A 19,850-nucleotide genomic window follows, 5' to 3' on the forward strand; every position below is an offset into this window, starting at 1 on the left:
TTCAGCATTAACCACAACCTCACTTCTGAATTTAACACAACAACACAAACACAGGCACAGCAACAAAGGAGGGTAAGTAGGGAGCTTATGCTGTGCAAGGTTGAGAGGATTAGCCGAGAATTAGCCTCTGTGTATCTTAGCCGTCCCGCTAGCTGCCTGTTTGAAACCCCTACCCACTACTCATGAAACAGCAGTCAGCAGGACCCCACTTTATGCCCTACATCAATACCTAAACATAGCTGCCTGTTTGCCTACATGTCGGCCCTGGAAGGAAGCATGGACAGAAATAGAGTAGATGTGATGCTTCTGACAGGGTTTATCTTTTTTCAACTTCTGCCTGAAAACAAACTTCTAAAGCCTGCCAACGTCTGAGGCTTCAAAACACAGGCACAACTGTCCCTATCAGGCTAGCAGAGACAGTCAAACACCCCAAAAATAGTGTTTTCATGCATGTGTTTTGGTGTCGTAGAGACCCCTGAACCCCTTGTCTCGATCAGATAGCATGGGTGAAACAAATCTGCATGTGTCAAGTCACGCGGAATTAAATACTGCCATGGCATGTGGTTAAATAATTCAAGTGGGTTTGAAATTTCTGCATGCTGGCTGGACTGCAGTGCATTTAGCCTTGTGAGTGTCGTCTCACCTGTGTGAGTCAGTCCTGTGATCTGGCGCGTCACCTGGCCGGCCCATGTCCAGGTGCTGCTCCAGAACCTGCTGGCGGAATTCAGACACCTGGTACTGACGATCCTCTTTTTCCTGCCGCAGCTTGCGCTGCCGCGCCAACCACCTCTCCTCCTCATTGGTCCTCTGAGCCATCATTGAGGCTGAGAGCCCCGGCCCTACAGCGCTGGGCCCCATGTAGAGGCCGTGGCCAGAGATTAGACCAGGGACAGGATGATGTGATTGGACCATTGAAGAGTGGAGTCCTGGCGGGACTGGTTTGGGAGCTGGAGGGACGGGCTCTTTGGTTTTATCTGCTGAAGGAGAAAGGTCAGCATAAACATTTTGATATTTGGGCTGCAGCTAATCATTATTTTCATTTTATTACTGTTTTCTCAATTTAGCGATTATTTCATTCATCTGCATAAGGTGATGTCTTCAAATTATTTTGTCAACTGATTATCATCAACTGTGGCAGATACATTTTGACGACCCGTTTCAGCTCTAGTTGATATGAAGTGATTATAGGGACAAACAGTATGACTGTCGCTTAAGGAAGCTACAGGGCCGGCACAGACACATACCAGCCCGATTAGGGGTGAGCCTCTCATGCTTGTTTCGGTCCTCCTGTCCCCTCATGGCATGGAGCTCAGCCAGATAGTGGCTCTCCATGGCCTTGGACGCCTGCAGCTCCTTCTCCCTCAGTGCTCTCTCCTTCTGCCTCTCCAGTTCCTTCTCTCTTTCTCGCTCCTTCTCCCGTTCTCTCTCGCGCTCTCTCTCGCGCTCACGCTCCCTCTCTCTCTCCCTCTCCAACTCCTTCTCCCGTTCTCTCTCCCGCTCTCGTTCCCTCTCCCGCTCTTTCTCTCTCTCCACCTCCCGCTCTCTCTCTTTTTCGCGCTCGCGTTCTCGTTCGCGCTCCCTTTCTCTCTGCCGCAGCTCATCCTCCAGCTGAAGCCTGAAAAGCAAAGTGGACGGGGAAACAGAAGAGGAAAGATCAGTGACATTGGAAAGGACAACACTTAAGATGTGTGTGTGTAACTTGTGGCTGCATCCATGGATGAATTAAGGAGACTTTACCTCTCAGACTGCAGTGCTGACAGTGAAGGGTGTGTGAAATCTCCAGGGTAGCGGACCCCTGGTAGGTGCATGTGAACAGCGGAGGGATGGATGGGGGGTAAAGCTCCCCCTGCTGGCAATGAATAGAAAGGTGACCTCAAAGCAGAAAGGCAGAACGGGTCATCCATCCTGGGAGATGAGGATTGCAATAAGAAAAAGAAAAGAGAAAGAGAAGGAGTCAGTCTCCCCGTGTGACACTGCAGCATTCACTTTCATTAACCTGTGTGCCTCCCGAAGAAGCGACATCACAGGCTCTTCCATCTTTCAAGAGAGCAGCAGTGTCTGTCAGCTAACCTCAATCACCACACAACTAGCAAGAGACTGTGCTGTGTGTTGATGCGCAGCTGTGTGTTTTTTGTGTGTGTGTGTGTGACATCCACTGCTCTCCCCCTCATTAAATCCATTACAGCGCAGCGTGTGATGGGTGCTGCAGTCCTCTGATCTTGCTGGGTTGACAGACCAGGGGCACGCAGCCTGTGTGATAGCCCAAAGCAAGCAGGGTCCTTCTCAACACACACTGTCCACATGATCATAGATAGCATACATTTAAAAACAATCTATTTTTTAACAAATATCGCAAACAGATTTTCTGCTGCTGGCGTTTTCTCTGTATGATCACCAAAGCACAGCAAACAAAACCTAATTTTCCTTGTGAGAGGATGGACAAAACACATTGGTGAGCAGGATGCATCCTATCCCAGATGTATAAACAAGTCAGGGATTATTTTCTGGTAATTTATCAAAAAGCATGCATGGACAAGCTTCAGAGGTTAGTGGCAAAACCAGCCATGGCTCTATGTCCATACTTTATCCAGAGGTATAACCTATCTTGGAAAAGACAAACAAAAGAGGTCTATAAACTGGCTTGGTTGAGGAAACTTTGAAATGAATACAACCCCTTTATCAATAATGCACAGTTATGGAGAATGCCCAATGCAGAGCTTTGTTTGTCTCTGCAAAAAAAAAAAAAAAAAATTAGGGACCTCTGTGTCTACTATTAGCTTTCATGTTTTATGCCGAATCTTGTCTTTCAAGAAGAACAAACTTCATAGCAGCAGCCTGTCATATAGTGCAATATGTTAAGCTTTTATTTAGGACCCAGTGCATCCAATATGATTAACTCTGCTCTTATGTGTTGCAAATGGGTACTCGAGTGCTCATCGCAGAAGTGCAACTGTTTTAAGTGATACTCTTTAACTTCCTTCCTGTACATGCTGATACTGTGAGTTTGCTTATTCAGCATATGTCATTCTGTTACTTTGCCTTTTGTTTACCTGGAACCTGATTTTTTAAAACTGTACTGAAATCGGTCTTAGTACCATCTCTCTTCAATTCAATGAAATCTCTCACTCAGTTAAATAAATACAAGTACATCAACAAAATATTCTCCCTCTGGGAACATGAATTCAAGGTCAGCTATACACTAATGTGTTTACTGCTGAGCAGTACCAATACTTAGTTCAGTCATATGCACTGGTTTGCACAATTTGCTCTCAAAGGACAAAGGTGCCAAGTCAACAAAACAAATGAATGGAGAGGCTTACCTGTATGGCGTGAAGGAAGGGTGGGGCAGGTAGCTGGGGTGGTAGTAGGCAGCTGCGGCAGCTGCAGTGGCCGGGTCCAGGCCCAAGGGCAAAGAGGGCATGCGGAGAGCATCCTCAGTCGTGGCATAGGGCCGGAAACCACGGAGGTACTCTTCTGGTACAGGACCAGGGGGCACTGCGTTAGGCAACTGTCTGGGCAGACTGAAGAGACAGCAACAGAGAAAAGTCATGGTTCATTTGATGTGTATATGTTCACTGTTTACACATACAGAACTTGTGCAAAATGGCAGCTTTTCATCAAGAAGCTATAAATTCTAATTGTTTCTCTGCACCAACACCAACTGGACCAATGTCTGTATATTTGTTGAAACTGCTTATTCCAGTGAGTTCAACAAACCCATGAATTATTGATCATGCACTTTTTTTCAAAATGTGTAGTTAGTTCCTCTTAAATTGAAAACGTGAACTTGTGTGCGTGAACAAATCCAGAGAAACAGGCAGAGCAGTGTGTGACTCACTTGAGCGGCTGGAAACGTGAATCCTGCATGACAGCACCAGGGGTGAGACCAAAGGCATAGGGGTTTCCCAGGAGGTGGGCAGGGACTGAGGGGCCACCCTTTTCCTGGGGGAGGGTCCCCTCTGCACCCAGACGTTCCCTGCTGGCCCCACGAGGCCCCGAGTCAGCCTGGAGAGAGATACAGAGAGAGAGTCTTAGTCATTGTTCGTGAGGACCTGTGACCGTCACGGTTGTCAGTGCTCATGGAGTCCATCCCGTGTGGGGGGAGACAGGGGGAAGAAAAGGCCTGTTTATGGTGCAGCAGCTTCCCTCACTCTCTCTTCCCACCTCAGGCACTTTTATCCTCTTTCTTAAACAAACCACCGCCCTGTAAAAATAGACAAAACAACATTTCTCTGAGGGGAATACATGTTGAAACGGAGGAAGCAGGCAGAGAGCGTTAAAAATAAATAAATTTAAAAAAAAAAAACACCACACCGCTATTCTCTAATTGTAAACAAGAGATGTCGTCCCTATGATCGATGAGGATGTGGTAATGGTAGATGTACAACAGCAGTGCTCCTAGAGAGATGAAGACTTTGATCTTGTGAAGTGTGTGTGCGTGTGTGCACATAACTTACACGGTGTAACATCTACAGGGAAGACAAAGTCCAAAAAGTAACACCCCTCTGCCTCTCTCTCTCTCTCTCTCTCTCTCTCTCTCTCTCTCTCTCTCTCTCTCTCTCTCTCTCTCTCTCTCTCTCTCTCTCTCTCTCTCTCTCTCTCTCTCTCTCTCTCTCTCTCTCTCTCTCTCTCTCTCTCTCTATCTATCTATCTATCTTTCTCTCTCTCTCTCCTCTTCTCTTTCACCTCCCTCTCTCTCTCCCTTTGGCAGTAAGCCTGGTCTCACTTATCCAATCCCACAACAAACACACATACGCACTCAGCAGGCACATACACTGTTTCAGAGCTACAAAGACATCCTGCTGTGGGAGTAGGAGTGCATTTTCTGAAGCTTTGGTTTCCCTCTGCCTACAAATGCTATCAGAACAGAGGAACTTACAACCCTTGTAAGGTGCACAAGGAAATTGTTTATGGAGGAATATACAGTCAAGGAGGATTTTCACAGGTATGAAGGAACGGTTATCTTCTGCAAAATGAGACTTCAAGCTGAAGTTGGCAAGGGAACGACTAGAAGGAATGGAAAGAGGGAAGAAAGGAAATATCGAGATGAAGACATTGAGAAGAGGAGTGAACAAGGCAGCTCTTGCCCCGCTAAATTAACCTCTTGGCTCCCTGGAATAAGAGACAGACCCTACAGCAGCACTGTCCTCTCCCTCACAACTGCCTCTGATAAAATAAATCCAATTTAGGGAGCCATTACCTCCACGTCCTGTTCTGCAGCCACTGACCCAGGCTGACACTGATGTGCTAACATCCAATCTTAAATGCCTCTAATGTTTAGACTCCCCACATCCCCCTTTGGTTCTTAGACGCCCCCACTTTCCAGTAGTTTGATGTTACTGTTTGCTCCTTGCTGTTTGTTGCGCTTCACTAAACAGTAAGGCACTCTACTCAAACCCCCTGCAAACCCCCCACCCCACTCCCATCCTTTCCAAGTTCGACGTTCCCTCCCAATCAGCAGCCAAGTGGAAAAGAGGTTCATATATGTCAAAATAAGTCAATATCAGACAGTAGCTCTGGAGCTGAAAGATGCCTGGCTCTCTGTTTTCTCTTTGCTCCTTCTTCTTTTTCCACAAAGCCTTTTCTCCTTCCTCACTATCCAACAAGAGCTGATGGGTGGCTGTCTGGATATCTTAGTAAAAGCCCTCATGATATTTGTGGCAGGTAGGCAGACCCTCATTTACTCAGATTTCTTTTCTTAACCCACATCAACCTGCAGATTAAGCCACGCACTCACACACTGCTTGTACTTGTCCAGTCCTCCCCTCCTGAGCATTATAAGGATGTACTGGTGCAGGTGCATAATACTGCAGAGAAATGCCTCTCCAGTACTATGCCAGTAAAAACAGGTGGAGCAGCTTTCTATTACATTATCTGTCGGTTAATCAATTGCTATTATCACACAGATAAAAGGCCATGAGATCACAGGGCCATGTGGACACACACAGATCTGAAACAATCTGAAGACAAACTGAAAAACTGAAAGAGGAGTCAAGAGTGCTGAAAATTTGAAGACAGAGGGGCACCTGAGCAAAGTCAGTCTACGTTTACACATAGCAGCGTATTTTGGAAAATGGATGTTTTGCCCCCTCCGTTTTCAAAAATAACATCGTGCACATCGTGCATGTTTCGGAACCAAAAACGCTGTTTAACCCAGTTTACACGCCAACACATAACCGGCTTTTTCAGAAATCTCCACTTTGGCCGGAGTTTTTAAAAAGGGTTGTTTTCTGTGAAAAAAACTCTGTTTGCGTGTAAAAAAAACGTGCGTTTTCCCTGAGTGTAAACGTAGCCTCAAAATAGAGACACTGACTGCTGCAGGAGAAAAGCTTGTCCAGTTATCTGAGCTGGGCCAGCACATCAGGGCCATTATTGGAAAGACTCTCTCTCTCTCTCCTAGGCCATATATGTCAGAATCAGGAGGTAAACTGGTTTCTTACTGTTTTTAACACAGCACATTTTACCTCAAAGCTGTAAAACCTTGAAAGATGTGACACGTTTAACATGTAAACACCAGTATGTGAAACCCTAAGACAGTCATTGTTTGTCAGTAAGTGTTCTCTTCTTCAGCATGTCCATGTGTTTCAAAAGTGTTACTTAACTGCTTAGATTGTTTTCAATATTTAAACATTTGCTATTGCTGTGTAAACCAAACATTGCATAACTGAAACCTTGCTAAATAAAAGGTCACTTCACTGGTTTCATTTTCTCATTTCAACAGATGGCCAGACAATTAAAGAAATGAATAGAAATGTAAAAAAATATATATCTAAGGTGAATATAAGAATAAGATGTGGACTGAAATCTATTTTAGATTAACGGGAGATTGAATGTAAGATCGTCTCACTGTAAAACAACTATTAAGTCTGAAAGCCAAGAATGACTTAGAGGGAGACAGAAATAGAAATACAGCTCTAATCTAGGACAACAAGCTGAACATGGATCGGTAAACATAACAATTTAAGTAAAATAGAAGCAACAATTCAAAAATACAATCGGCCTAACACAATCTAATTGTAAGTGTGATTGAACTGAAATCTGGTTACCTGGTATCTATCTGCTGACCGATGGTTGGTATGAATCAAATGTTGAATCTGTGTTCAATGCGCTTCACATACAGAGTTTGTGTGTGACAGCAGCATGGTTTCATAATCATTGCTGTGACTCAATAACTGTCAATTGATTCAATTGTCAGACAGAGATACCACTAAAATTGAATCAACTGTTCCTTTCTAACAAATTTCACAGAAATCCCATCATGAGAGGATGGAACAAAGACGCCTGCAAAACAACAAAGCATGGTGCTGCTGCTGCCGCAGTTCTGCTACTGACTGGCTTCTGCTTCCTCTTTTTACAATTATTACTGTCACTGTAAACCAGATTAAAAAGAAAGGAATGTAGGAACCGGCTTGTAAACGAGAAGGTGTGCACATGGCTGTATGTACATCTTTTTAGTTTAGCTCAGGGGTGGGCAACCTGTTCCACAAAGGGCCGCTGTGGCTGCAACCAAGCAAGAGCTCACAGTTTGACCAATCAGCTGTCTGAAGAGTGAGATCAGTTGATTGAATGAGTCAAGTCTGGTGTGCTGCTGCTTGGTTGGAAAGAAGACCTGCAGCCACAGTGGCCCTTTGTGGAACAGGTTGCCCACCCCTGGTTTAGCTGCTGCTTGTGTCTGTCTGCACATGCATGTGTGGATGCACGTCTGTAGAAAAACATGCAAAAGGTGTAGGTGTAACAGGTCAGCACCTTGGAAAAACACACACCACAAAGACAGAAGCTTCTATCCCCATTAGAGAGGGACCTTAGTCACTCAGGCACCTACCAACCAACCACCAACCAGCCATCCCATTTTGACCTTTCACACTGCCAAAAAACAGCCTTCTATTCTCAAACACACACTATTCACCAGCAGCATGCCACATACACAGTACAGAGCGCAAACACAAGCACTCAGACTCAAAGACACATCCATTAACAGCCATCTTCCTCTGTGTCAGCCAGGCCCCTGTAACCCCCAGCGAGGGTGGGAGACCCCGCACATTGTAGAGCGCTCGTTTACGCCTCTCAGATGGAGCCATGAATCCAAATTGCCAATTAAAAAGCAATTACAGGCAGCAGCGGGAGCAGACTCCTGCAGTCATTAAAGCAAAATGCCAACGCACCAAGCCCTCCCTCCTTCGCTGCCTTGCCCATCACCCCCCTCTGAAAGACAGACTCATATCTCAGCCAGAGAGACACTAATCAACCCTTCTAACACAGAGAGAGCATGACACACATATACATACACAGCGACAAACAAGATTTTCACGGATGCTTTAAAGGAGATCCAGAGAACAGACTGCTGCCTCTGTATGCAACTGGTTTGCCTGTATTTCTCCTCCTTCTATCAGACTCACATCTTCATTTCTGGCTGTGTGTGTCCACTTGTCACTGCGCCCCACACTTGATTTCAACAACACCATGCCATTACTGTCATATGAAAAAACACATGCTGGTAATGACATGGTAGACAGGTATTTTACCCAGGAAAAGATTTGGGGTAAAAAGTGAAAGATAATAGTAGACACAGAGGGTAAGAGATGAAGACAAGGGTAAAGGCAAGGGTAAAAGTACCCTTCTTCTATGATGCATCCTCCCTGATCAGTGATTAGCAATGGCTGCTCCAGACAATATCATCTTTGTTTAACTGGGACATTTTGATGGTGCTTCTGTATTGTGTCCTTTACGTCCCCATGGCTCTTTGTGACTGATCACAGGCTGATATGTGCTCGCTGAAGCGGCGCCGCAGAAATAGGGGAGATGCTATGACGCTGGCTTTCATGACGCATCCCTGCTGCTATCCCCCCAACCTCTACCCCCTCATCTCAACCTCTCTCTTGTCCACATCACCTCCCTTAACCTCCTCATTCTTTGGCTGGGTGGCCCCAGCCTGCTAGAGGCACTGCAAACCCAGTGACCCAACCTTTTCAATTTGGGCTTGACCTCTTGCACACAGAAAAACGGCATGCAAAAGCACACAAGCAGATGCACACAAATATACACACAGGATCAGCTAGAATATATGGCTGTGGGGACGGGAGTGGCGGGTGCTTCTGTCCCTTTATTTCGTCTTCTGCTCTTTTAAACTTGCTATGCTGATGGAATGGTGTAAAGAGTGACATCATTAAGAAAGCTCCCCCATCTCTCCAGAACCTCCCAGCTTTGCTTGACCCCTGAACTACATAAAGGTCCTTTCGTAAAAGCTGTAAATATAGGGGGTGAGGGTCGGGGGGCTGTCCAGGGTAGAGGACAATGGCCTAAATGCTACCACACACTGCTGGCTGGCTGACCTCCTCACTCACCCTTTGCTATCCCCCTTCTCTCTGTCTCCGGGGAACCGTCAAAGTGTCTCGGAGAGTTTCCGCATGTTGCCGAGTGCTGTTCATAACCGTGCGCTTGGCCTCAACTATTAGCCCTGAGCTGAGATAAGAAGGCTTAAAGCAAGGCCATAATCCATAATCCACTCCTTATCAAAGCAAGCAGCTCTCCCTCTCCCTCCCTCGTTCTCCCTCACCCACTACGTAACGGAGAGAGAGTGTCCGGGGTGACAAGGCAGAGGATGCACTTGACTGCTTGAGTGAAGAGGGCAAGGCTGGAGGTGGGGGGTTAGGAAGCTAAAGGCTCTGGAATTGGGAGGGGCTGAGGGCAAGAGGGCTAAGTGGGAGGGGGGCTGGAGGGGCACAGATGTTAGCTGCCGTTGAGGCTGTCACCTCGATGTCCCTCTGGCAGCTGGCATTGTTTAACGCATGGAGCCATGAGAGCAGGGGTGGTGAGGGGAGGTTTTGGAGGAAGCAGACGTTCATAGGCCTATCAGCTATGTCACATGTACATATGTCAAATGCGTACTACCAATCTATGGGTTACAGGCCATCTACAAAATCCATAATCCCTCGAGAGCCTCTCTGTGTGCATGTGTGTGCTAGCTGCAGCTGAAACTGAAGAATGAGAACACTTGAATGTTGTTATAACAGCCAGACTTCAGAGAGAGCAACTGAAAGGAAACAGGGGAAGCCCGAGAAAGGAAGAGAGCAGGCTCAAGGTCAGTGAAAGGGGTGTTTGAATATGGTTTTACCTGACGTCCCTCGTTCCTCCACAGGCCGTTGCTCGTCTTTGTTGGAGCAATGGTGACTACAGGTGGAGTGTTTGGCACGCTGTGGCCTGCTGGGGGAACCAGGACGGGCCCTGGACCGAGTGGACCCCTCTTGGGTGTGCTGACTGGAGAGCTGTGGTTAGTGGCCGGGGAGGACACTGGAGAGGACTCACTGCTGATGGAAGATGCAGCTGGAGAACGACAGAGACAAATTTTCATAATTATTATTATTAAAGTTCAGTGAAAGACGGAACATAAGATAAGCTAATTGTTTTGCTCTCTTAAAAAAAAGGCAAATGTAACAACAGTACTGTATGATCCGTCAGTAGGGAATAAAAGGAGGCTGCAACACTACAATGGCAACCAATAACATGCGCGCACACAGAGGGCCAGATGGATGGCCCTAGGCCCCTATTATGAAGTGACAGTGATCAGGATGAGCAGCCCTGTGAGAGTCACACAGCCTTGACATGCAGGACACACACACACACACACACACACACACACACACACACACACACACACACACACACACACACACACACACACACACACACACACACACACACACACACACATGAATACTGAATGTATATACAGTCAGCAGTGCTTGCAGCCACACACAGAACTCCCCCTTCACCATGCACGCACGCACGCACACACACAGCAGGTGGTGAAAAGCTAGCCCAATGAGCTTCTCCGCTGTGCTGTAGCTGTGCCACATTAACAAAGCCCTCCAGGGAAACCCTGTAGCGCAGGGTCACGGTCTGGTCACATGCGTCGCTTTCCACACATCTCGTTTTCCCTCACTTCAGTTCCAAAGCTCTCGTGTGACATTGCTCCCATTCACATACTTAAATCACTGTGATTTTCATGTCTCCAACCTCGCATCATTATCTCCCCACATATACGCTACATCCTCTGTCCCTCTCAAATGTCTCTTCCCTTCTGTCTCTCATTTGTCCTTCTGTCTTCCCTTCTTTTCTTAATTTCTAATTTGCTTTCTCCTTGTTTTAACTTGTGTGCCATCTCTCCATTTCCTCTCATTCTTTCTCCCAGCCTCTGCCTCTTCGCCTGACAGTACAGTGTGCTGTATGCCTCTTCCGCTCAGAGCGAGCGCAGCTTTACACAGTCAAACTGGGTCACAACCCTCTCAATGGGACACACACTTTGGTGCTGCAGCAAGGACAGCAGGAGATGTGTGTGTTTTTATGTGTGTGCGTGCAGGTAGTGTGCTTTTGTGCCTCAACGTGCTTACATGCAGCCGCGTAAAAAAAAGGTCGCTGAAACCTCAGGCCAGTTTCAGGTCTACTTCCTTTCCAATTATCACCATCAAAACAAAAACCACAGATCTCTACCCAACTGCCACTTCTTCCCTGCTTCGGTTTCCGTGGCAACATAACCTAACAGACAACGTCAGCTTATGGTAGGTGCAGTCAGGATATTGACTGATTTTAAACACCTAATTTTAATCAATACCAGTAAATAATGGTGAGAAGCAATGATGGTAGTGAGGTGAGCCTGGAAATCTATGTGTGAGTCATGGTTGGAGGGGGGCGGGAGATATGTGTGGAAAAGATGGTGATGGTACATGTGAGGTCAGACATGAAAATGAAAAATGACAGGACGTGGGGAGTGATTGGGGAACTGCAAGAGAGAGTGCAAAAAAAAATGCGAGGTGAGGTGAGAGATGGAGCAGAGAGGAAAGCAGAGAGATAACGGGTGAAGATGGGTGAGTGGGTGGTGGAGACACAGTGGGGGAATATTGAGGAGGGGAGGCATATCTTGTCTGCACAATGGCAATTAGTGGCCTAATCCGCCCCCCGCCTCACCTCGGAGAGCCATTACTCTCCCGTGCAAGACTAGGCCAATCAATAGCAGCCCACTCAGCCTGGGGAATGGAGCTACACTTCATACAGCTCTAGTGTCACAGCCTATTCACTCACCACACACAGACACACACAGACACACACACACACACACACACACACACACACACACACACACACACACACACACACACACACACACATACTCAAAACATAAGCAAGGATGGGGAACAAATAAGGCTGGAGGGAGGGAGGAGGTAGAGAGGAGTGGAGTGGGGGTGATCACAATGATTCTGAACTGCTAAGCAACAGACCTCTACTCTATCTATTTCTCTCACCCGCCCCCCCCTTCCCATCTCCTCCTATTCCTCCTCCTTTTCCATGTAGAGGCAAAGCAGACAGGAGAAGAGGCAAGGAAGACTAAATAATTAAGAGAGCACGAAGAGAAGCAGGTGAGAGGAAGAAGGAAATAAAAGAGACAAGGACCGTCTACAAACGGCCTCATTGTCTCCGTGCAGCTTGCAGAATGTGTGTACACTTCTAGGCGTGCTTCCTCGCCACGTATACACACACAAAAAACACACAAACAGCTATTATTCTTCTATCCTTCCCTCCTCCTTTTCTCTAGCAACACCCCATGCAACCACCACCCACCCACCACCTCTTCATACACCCCAACTCCTTTTCCTTCTGTTCTTCAAACACAGTGCCTGCCAACCAGACGTAGATCTGTCAGACTCAATGCACAATTTCCATAAACACTTACAGCCGGAAAGGGCTTAGGGAAATGTTACATGGTTAGATGTTTGCATGTGTGCATCTATATATGTTTCCCTGTATCTTCCTGTTAAAACCACAGAAAGTCACGTGTATCCATAAGCCTCCTCATCAAGCCTGCATCCCTCCTCCAAGATTTCCTCTTGTCCATTTTCAACCTTCCTGATCCAATTTCCATAGCCATCCCTTTTTCTGCCCCTCCCTCACACCATGGTGCCATTTGATAGGAGAAAAATCATACATAAGGCATGTGACTGCCACCAAGCTGGTGTCATTACTGCCATATGCCCCTCCCATTCCATCTATACAGAGAGAAGATGGCCATACATGCTGGCCCTGTAGGGAGCTAGAGAAGGCAGAGAAGGAGGAGGATTGAAGCACAGCCTTCGTCCCCAGAGTCGAAAATAGGCTCATCAGCTCTCAACCTGCACTTCATTAGCTGTACTGATTGTCACTTGCTTGGTGTGTAGCGATGTGTGCATGTGTGTGGTGTGGTGATGGGGTTGGGGGAGAGTGAGAGAGGGACAGAAGAGGTAGAGACAGAGAGAAAGAGCAAGGAAAAGAGAGAAAGAAATCAAGCGCTGTCTCAGTCCCAAGCTGTGTGTGATTAATGTGAAGCTCCTTTCTCTATCGCCTCCTCTATTACCAGTCCCACTCTCCCAGACTGCCTCCACACTTGACCGCTCAAGCTGAGCCACACATGCGCGTGTGCGCGCGCACATGCACGCACACACACACACACACACACACACACACACACACACACACACACACACACACACACACACACACACACACACACACACACACACACACACACACAAAAGACAAAACCAACAGCAGGAACAAACAAACAAACCAAGTTGTGGTCAGAGGCTGTGGCAAAGTGTAGCTGCATAGATGGCACCTTTTACTTCAGCCACTGACACAGCCAATCAAAAAGCCACAATATGTCACCACACCAAAGGGGGGGGGGGGCAGCATCCATAGCAAAGAATCCCACTGGATCACTAAGCCTTGATAGGAACACTACACAAAAAAAGGCCCCGACCAATTCTCTGTCACCATCACCTCCAACACCGTCTCTGCCAAAACAGCCAAGTGTAGCCAGCCACCAGCCCTGCCAGGCAGAAGGTGCTCTTCTCCATCCTGCCAACACACCCACCCCACCCCTCCTCCTCCACCCACCCCCCTCCCAGCATGCATTACAACAACATCAGCACTTAATTAAACAGTCCATTTCACACCTGGTGTGCATAGCAGTGCCCAGCCAACCCTGCATCCATATGCCACCCCACCAGCACGCACTAGCTCAAGCCTCAACACGTGCACTCTAACACACATAAACATCCCCACACTCAGAGACACACAATAACCAGTGATGCACACAAACACCGCACACACCTGCTACTACAGTCTTGGCCACGCACTGACAACACAAAGCCTGTAATCTGCATCACTGAGTGGGGGGAGGGGAGAAGAGCACTGTGTGTGTTGCTGTGCCAGCAAGGGAAAGAAAGACAGTACAAGATGGCGGATGGAAATAAGAGGAGCAATCTTCTGTGCCTTCTGCTGACTGTACAAACTGTATATTATGCTTAAATGCTGCGTTGCTACTAAACAGAGTACAGAGTGGTGTGAGGTTGTTGTGCATGGACAGAGAGAGAGGAAGGGAAAGCGATTGAGCTTGTTTGTGAGTGTTTCAGGGACAGCCACAGCCTGAAGGGTTTTGCCTTCAAGAAACACACACAGACACACACACACACACACACACACACACACACACACACACACACACACACACACACACACACACACACACACACACACACACACACACACACACACACTGAGACAGACACACTGAGCACAGCAAGGCTGTGTGAGCTCCAGGCAGGCTCCAGATGGAGGGGTCAGAGACACACTGCCCCCCTGTCTCAGCATGCTCTGGGCTCCCAGAAACAAGGGGAGCCTCCGGCCACACACATACACATACACAAACACAAACACACACAAACACACACACACACACACACACACACACACACACACACACACACACACACACACACACACACACACACACACACACACACACAATGTGACAAACACCTCAGGTTTTCACAAATCTACTAATTACTTCCAATTCCTCTTTTTTCCTGCCAATTCATTGCATCTATCTTGTACACCTTTATTCTGCCTCTCTTCATGCTCTCTCCAGGCAGTGTACTGCAGTTGGTGTGAACGCTGCTTGTCATGAAATGCTGGTGGTGTGTATGTGTCTAAGAGTGTGTAAGAAGAAACAACTGAGAGGATTAAACCCAGGTCTGCCTAATTAATCAGATATCAGCAGGCCTGCCTTTTTGTGGCAGTGTGTTATCTGTGTCTATGTATGTTGTGTGTGTGTGTGTTCCTGCAAGTGTACACAGGATGAGAGTGTGTCCTTTATGCTGCTCTGATACTCATTATCCATCACCTCCCCTCTTCAGCACAGCACTCGGTACACAGAGCTATTCATTATACTCGCGACAGACAAGTGACGACGTATGTGTCTGTACGTGTGTGTGTGTGCGTATGGGTGTGTGTGTGCGTATGGGTGTGTGGGTGTGTGTATAAACAGCAGCCGTGCTCAGGGTCTTAAATCAGTTCAGCAGCCAGTGGCAGTAATACTAGTGCTCAAACCCAACTAATTCCTCTAGGCCTTAGGACACTGAGTCATGGCACCTCATACATACTGCACTACTCACCCCACAGCATCAACCAGAGGGTGAGCGAGACACAGAGAGCGAAGGAGAGGTTGAGTCAAAGTAGCTAATGAAAGGACAGCAGGCTGCAGCATGCGAAGAAATCACGAGGCTTACACAGTTGCAAATACAACTGTTTCATGTGTGGGGGCGTTTGGGTGTGTGTGTGTTGCCTATAAATATAGGCTCTGCAGACAGTGAGGTGACTGGAGCTCCAGGGGCTACAGGCCTCCCTGCCCACCCTGGAGCTGGTGCTCCTAACACAAGCAGAGTTGCCCCTTATGCCTGACGGCTGACTCACCCACACATCACTGCCTACACCAGCCAGGCAGCACAGTCAGCGGGCCTCAAAAATAACAAAGGGGCTTTTTGTGCTTTTAATAAAAAGGTAGAAGGGCTTAATCAGACAGGATCTAGCGTTTGCTTGTATGACAAAGACACAGACAGGAGCTCTCTGGCTTAGTAGATTGTGAATTACAAATGGAACAGCACACACTTATTCTCACCTCCTAACACAATGAAAAATAAAAAAGCAGAAGTTATTAAGAGGAGATTAAAAAAAACATGACTAAGAGAATGCAATCACTGTGTTCTCCAGCTGCAACTGGCAAAAAGGGGCACAAGCAACAGAGATAAAAATTTTCCAATAAAAAGAAAAAAAAGTCCATGATAAAATGAAAAGGCAGGACTGAACTCTGGGAGTGGATTTTTCTTTTTGAGAGAGACAGAGTGAGAAAGCAGTGGGGCTGGCGTGTCGGGTTGAGAGAGTGAAGAGAGATGAAGGGGAGAAGGATCGAGAGGGAGGTGAGGAGAGGTTGGGGCTGAGTGCTCCGTCTCGCTCTCGCTGTGTGTGTGGGTCATAAATCATTTGCAGGGTTCTGGGTCCCAGGCTGCAGTTGGGTGGGGGGCAAGGTGTCCAGGGACAGCCAGGAAGCAGGGGACCATCTGATTTAAGAGCCAGAGCAAGGGTGGACAGCTGGGGTAGCTGGGCCTCTCCGGAGCCAAGGCAGAGAGCCACACATACATATTCACACACACAAATGCACACACCCACAATAAACTCCACAGTGAGAATCTACTGAGGCTCTTCTGAGTAGAATCTGCTGTCTTTGTATGTTTATGTATGTGTAATTAACATACACTGTACACATGGGTTTGGGAGATGCTTGCATGTACATATTATTTGCATTTATCAAGCACACAGGAAGCAAAGAAGAAACCAGAGAAATCTACCCCCCCCCCCATTTGCATTTGAAACAAGAATGTTTCAGCCTTAAAGGGAAAGTTCTGAATTTCTGAAATAAGGTGGTCTGAGTTAATAACCAGTGATTCAACCACCTGATGCTTATTTCATGTTCATACAACCACAGCACCGAGCACTGGGATATGGGAATTCTATGGCCTTCTATCTGTTGTGTGTATGTGTGTGTGGACATATGTATGAAATTATAACACCATCACACACACATTGACAAGCACACCTGAGCGTACATGCACTCACACATTAAGTGGGTCAGCTAGGCTCCTCTTCATCCTCGTATCTTCAGGGACAACAACTAATTCAATCCTGTGTGGATATCATCCCACTGCTATTAGCAGTTCTGCTGTCAGCTCCACAAACCGGCTGTGGAACATGGCACACACACACACCTATATGCCAGCCGCACACACACAAAGATCAAATACACAAGCGCATGCACACGGGGCACAGGAGGTACAGAACACCTAATCCTTCGGGTTTACAGGCATGACTTCTGACCTTTCCAGACGTGTTAATACCCGCTAAAATAAATCTTAACACTTAATTCCATCAGCAAATGAAAGTCCACTTTGCACATCCTGTACACATCTGTCTGTAGACCCAGGCAGCAGGACTGTTACCAATCCCTTCATTACTTCTACAAGCAAAACGCTGCCATCCAGCAGACTTCAGCCTGACTGTGTCGTGAGTGTCGCGTCACAGGCTGTGTGGCTTTACCTCGAGGTTCTTCAGCCTGTTTCGCCAGTTTACGGAGAGCTGCAGCGAATCCAGAGTGGGCAGATTGGGTAGCTGGGCTTCCATTTGCTACGATGGAGCCGTTGAGAGGCGACGGGGTGAGCGGGCTGACTGTCGCCGTGGTACGGGTCGCCGTGGAGATCATTCCTAACGATGGTGACTTTGGCTCATGGCTCATGCCTACCATTAGACAAAAGGGAGAACGGGAAAGTATTAATAATCAATACTGCATTTAGGTGAAAGAATCAAGAGAAAGCTTGAGTCATGAGGATGTGAGACATTAAAAATACCTTCAAGAAATACGCAAAGACCAATGCAGACAAACATATGCGAACAGAGTCAGGCGCATGGCTCTTTCCTTAGACACAAACACAGTGAGGGCGGAGTGTGGCGCTGGGTCTCGGTTTGTGACAGCTGGGGCGGATGGGGATTGGTGGCGTGAAGGGCAGAGGGGTTTTGGTTGTATGGGTTAAGGGCAGAGGTGAGAGGTTAGGAGGGCAGGTCACCATTCCCTCACTGAGAGAGATCTAGTCTGGCTGCATGTCTGCTGGAGGTCCATGGCCACAGAGTTTGCACAACACCTATAGTAAGCATGCTCCAACACTACCGCAGTGTCTATATTTCTTGATGGCAGTATATTATAGTACTGTATATGTTACCAAATTCAGCATTAAAACTGGGACAAACTGGCTCCTTCAACTAAAGTCCCAATCATATCATGTTTGATCCACTTAGTGCTGCCAGGGAGGCACTACTAAGACTCTTTACTCAGTAAGGAAGAGAACTGTAACAGGAAATAGACTAATGTTTCTGAATTTCAACAACTTTTTAATGAATTTTGGTATTTCTTGAGTTGAGGGTTCTGAGGCCTTCAGAGCTTTCAGTTCAACCCAGACAGAAAAGTTAATGCTACACAGTGAAAAGACGAAGTCGCCACCCAGCATCCGCAGTGAAAAGGATGATTTTTTGTGTCACAGAAGTTGAGGTGAGTTGACACGTCCCTCTTCTTCCTGTGTGTGTGTGTGTGTGTGTTTGTGCATGTGTTGAAAGATGACACCCTGTTGACAGCCCCTCGGTCAGTGGAATCCCTAAATGCCAGAGCGGCGTGTGATAGCTCTACGTGCTTGAGTGAAACACACACACAGACACACAGACACACACAAATTAAGGCTGGCTCAGAGAACAGTTTTAGGTTCAGTCTAAAGTAGTTTGTGTGTGGCAGAGGTATTATCCATCACACCAAAACATACATACACAGACACACACACACGTTGGGGATTGTTCAGAATCCTCCTTGAATCAACATTCAAAGTAAACGTCCAACTAATACTCTAAGACAAAGACATACTCACTGAAATACAAGCTTCTTTCTTACAGTGTATCAATAGCACAATTAGATAAGTTGGAGTTATATCTGGGTTTACCCCAGAGGCTGAGAGGGCTATAAAAAGATCATGTTTCCTCCTGAGAGGACAGCAGGGGCATAGCACCCTGTCTGTAAGTGTGTGTGTGAATGGACATACACAGCAGCAAGTCAGGCATGAGAGAGTGAATAACATTCCCAACACCTCTCGAGTTGTCCTGCCTGTAACCTCCCAGTCACCCAGTGTACTCCGAATGAACCCAGCACACAATTAATAATGGAATCAACAATGAATACTGTCTGAACAACACACACGGGGCCATTGAGAGATGAGCAAACAAGCAAAAACACACACCAACTGCCCCATCTTGTAACGTGACTTTGTCAAGACACTGGAGTACTGCTCCTCCTTCCCTCTTTAGAGAGAGCCAGCAGAAGTCAAGAGAACGAGTAAAAGAAATACACACAGAACTTTTTTGTTGTAAAAACTAACATACTACAGAGATAGAGCACACTGTATTAAAAGGCTGTATCAAGCACACACATGAAACCACAGCGCAAACAGCCAAAGACGCGAGTAACAGTGAAAGAAGAGAGCACAAGCACATAGCTTGACAAATACACACAGAGGCACATTGCCAGAGGTCTGGCAGTGGTTCATAACCCCTCATAGATTAAAAGCGTGGCCGAAGGTCCTTACTGCACAAAGGAGTGGAGCCGCCTGGATCCCCCATGGCTGCATCTTCACGTTGAGCCCAGCCCAGCACACACCGGCAGCCACCGACAGGACACACACCATCTTCCTGCTCCCCTTTCTCTTTCTCCGTCTATCTATCTCCTCCCGCCCGTCCTCTCTCCCTCCCTGCCTGCCTGCCTGCCTTCCTGTCTCTTGCGCTGCCTCTCACAAAGACCGTTTAGAGCTTATCTAACAAAGCAACACACCACACACGCTGCCTATCTCTCCCCTCCTTGCTCTAGCGCTCTCTCTCTCTCTCTCCCTCTCTCTCTCTCT

The 19,850-nt window shown here is 47.2% G+C and overlaps 3 protein-coding genes across 10 annotated transcripts in view; 1 reads left to right on the forward strand and 2 right to left on the reverse strand.

Moving 5' to 3' along the window:
• def8 (differentially expressed in FDCP 8 homolog) overlaps positions 1–19,850 on the forward strand; it is a 276,782-nt gene that overhangs the window by 203,132 nt on the left and 53,800 nt on the right. The window lies entirely within an intron of this gene.
• The window catches only part of cox4i1 (cytochrome c oxidase subunit 4I1), a 110,936-nt gene that overhangs the window by 19,740 nt on the left and 71,346 nt on the right, over positions 1–19,850 (reverse strand). The gene's annotated exons all lie outside the window — the stretch shown is intronic.
• Positions 1–19,850, reverse strand: part of gse1b (Gse1 coiled-coil protein b) — a 168,269-nt gene that overhangs the window by 8,689 nt on the left and 139,730 nt on the right. For 3 of the 6 annotated variants that reach the window (XM_070960795.1, XM_070960808.1, XM_070960831.1), the window contains 7 exons: positions 17,458–17,655; positions 10,112–10,320; positions 3,839–4,005; positions 3,321–3,521; positions 1,738–1,905; positions 1,245–1,615; positions 644–977 (listed from right to left, as the gene is read on the reverse strand). In XM_070960795.1, the coding sequence (XP_070816896.1) occupies positions 644–977; positions 1,245–1,615; positions 1,738–1,905; positions 3,321–3,521; positions 3,839–4,005; positions 10,112–10,320; positions 17,458–17,655 (1,648 nt within the window). Of the gene's footprint in view, positions 1–643; positions 978–1,244; positions 1,616–1,737; positions 1,906–3,320; positions 3,522–3,838; positions 4,006–10,111; positions 10,321–17,457; positions 17,656–17,765; positions 17,818–19,538; positions 19,729–19,850 lie in introns of those variants that run through there. The other 3 variants (XM_070960824.1, XM_070960816.1, XM_070960801.1) reach the window with 3 other exon arrangements.

The sequence above is a fragment of the Chaetodon trifascialis genome, chromosome 1 (assembly GCF_039877785.1).
Source record: "Chaetodon trifascialis isolate fChaTrf1 chromosome 1, fChaTrf1.hap1, whole genome shotgun sequence".
In the NCBI taxonomy this organism is placed as follows: domain Eukaryota; kingdom Metazoa; phylum Chordata; class Actinopteri; order Chaetodontiformes; family Chaetodontidae; genus Chaetodon; species Chaetodon trifascialis.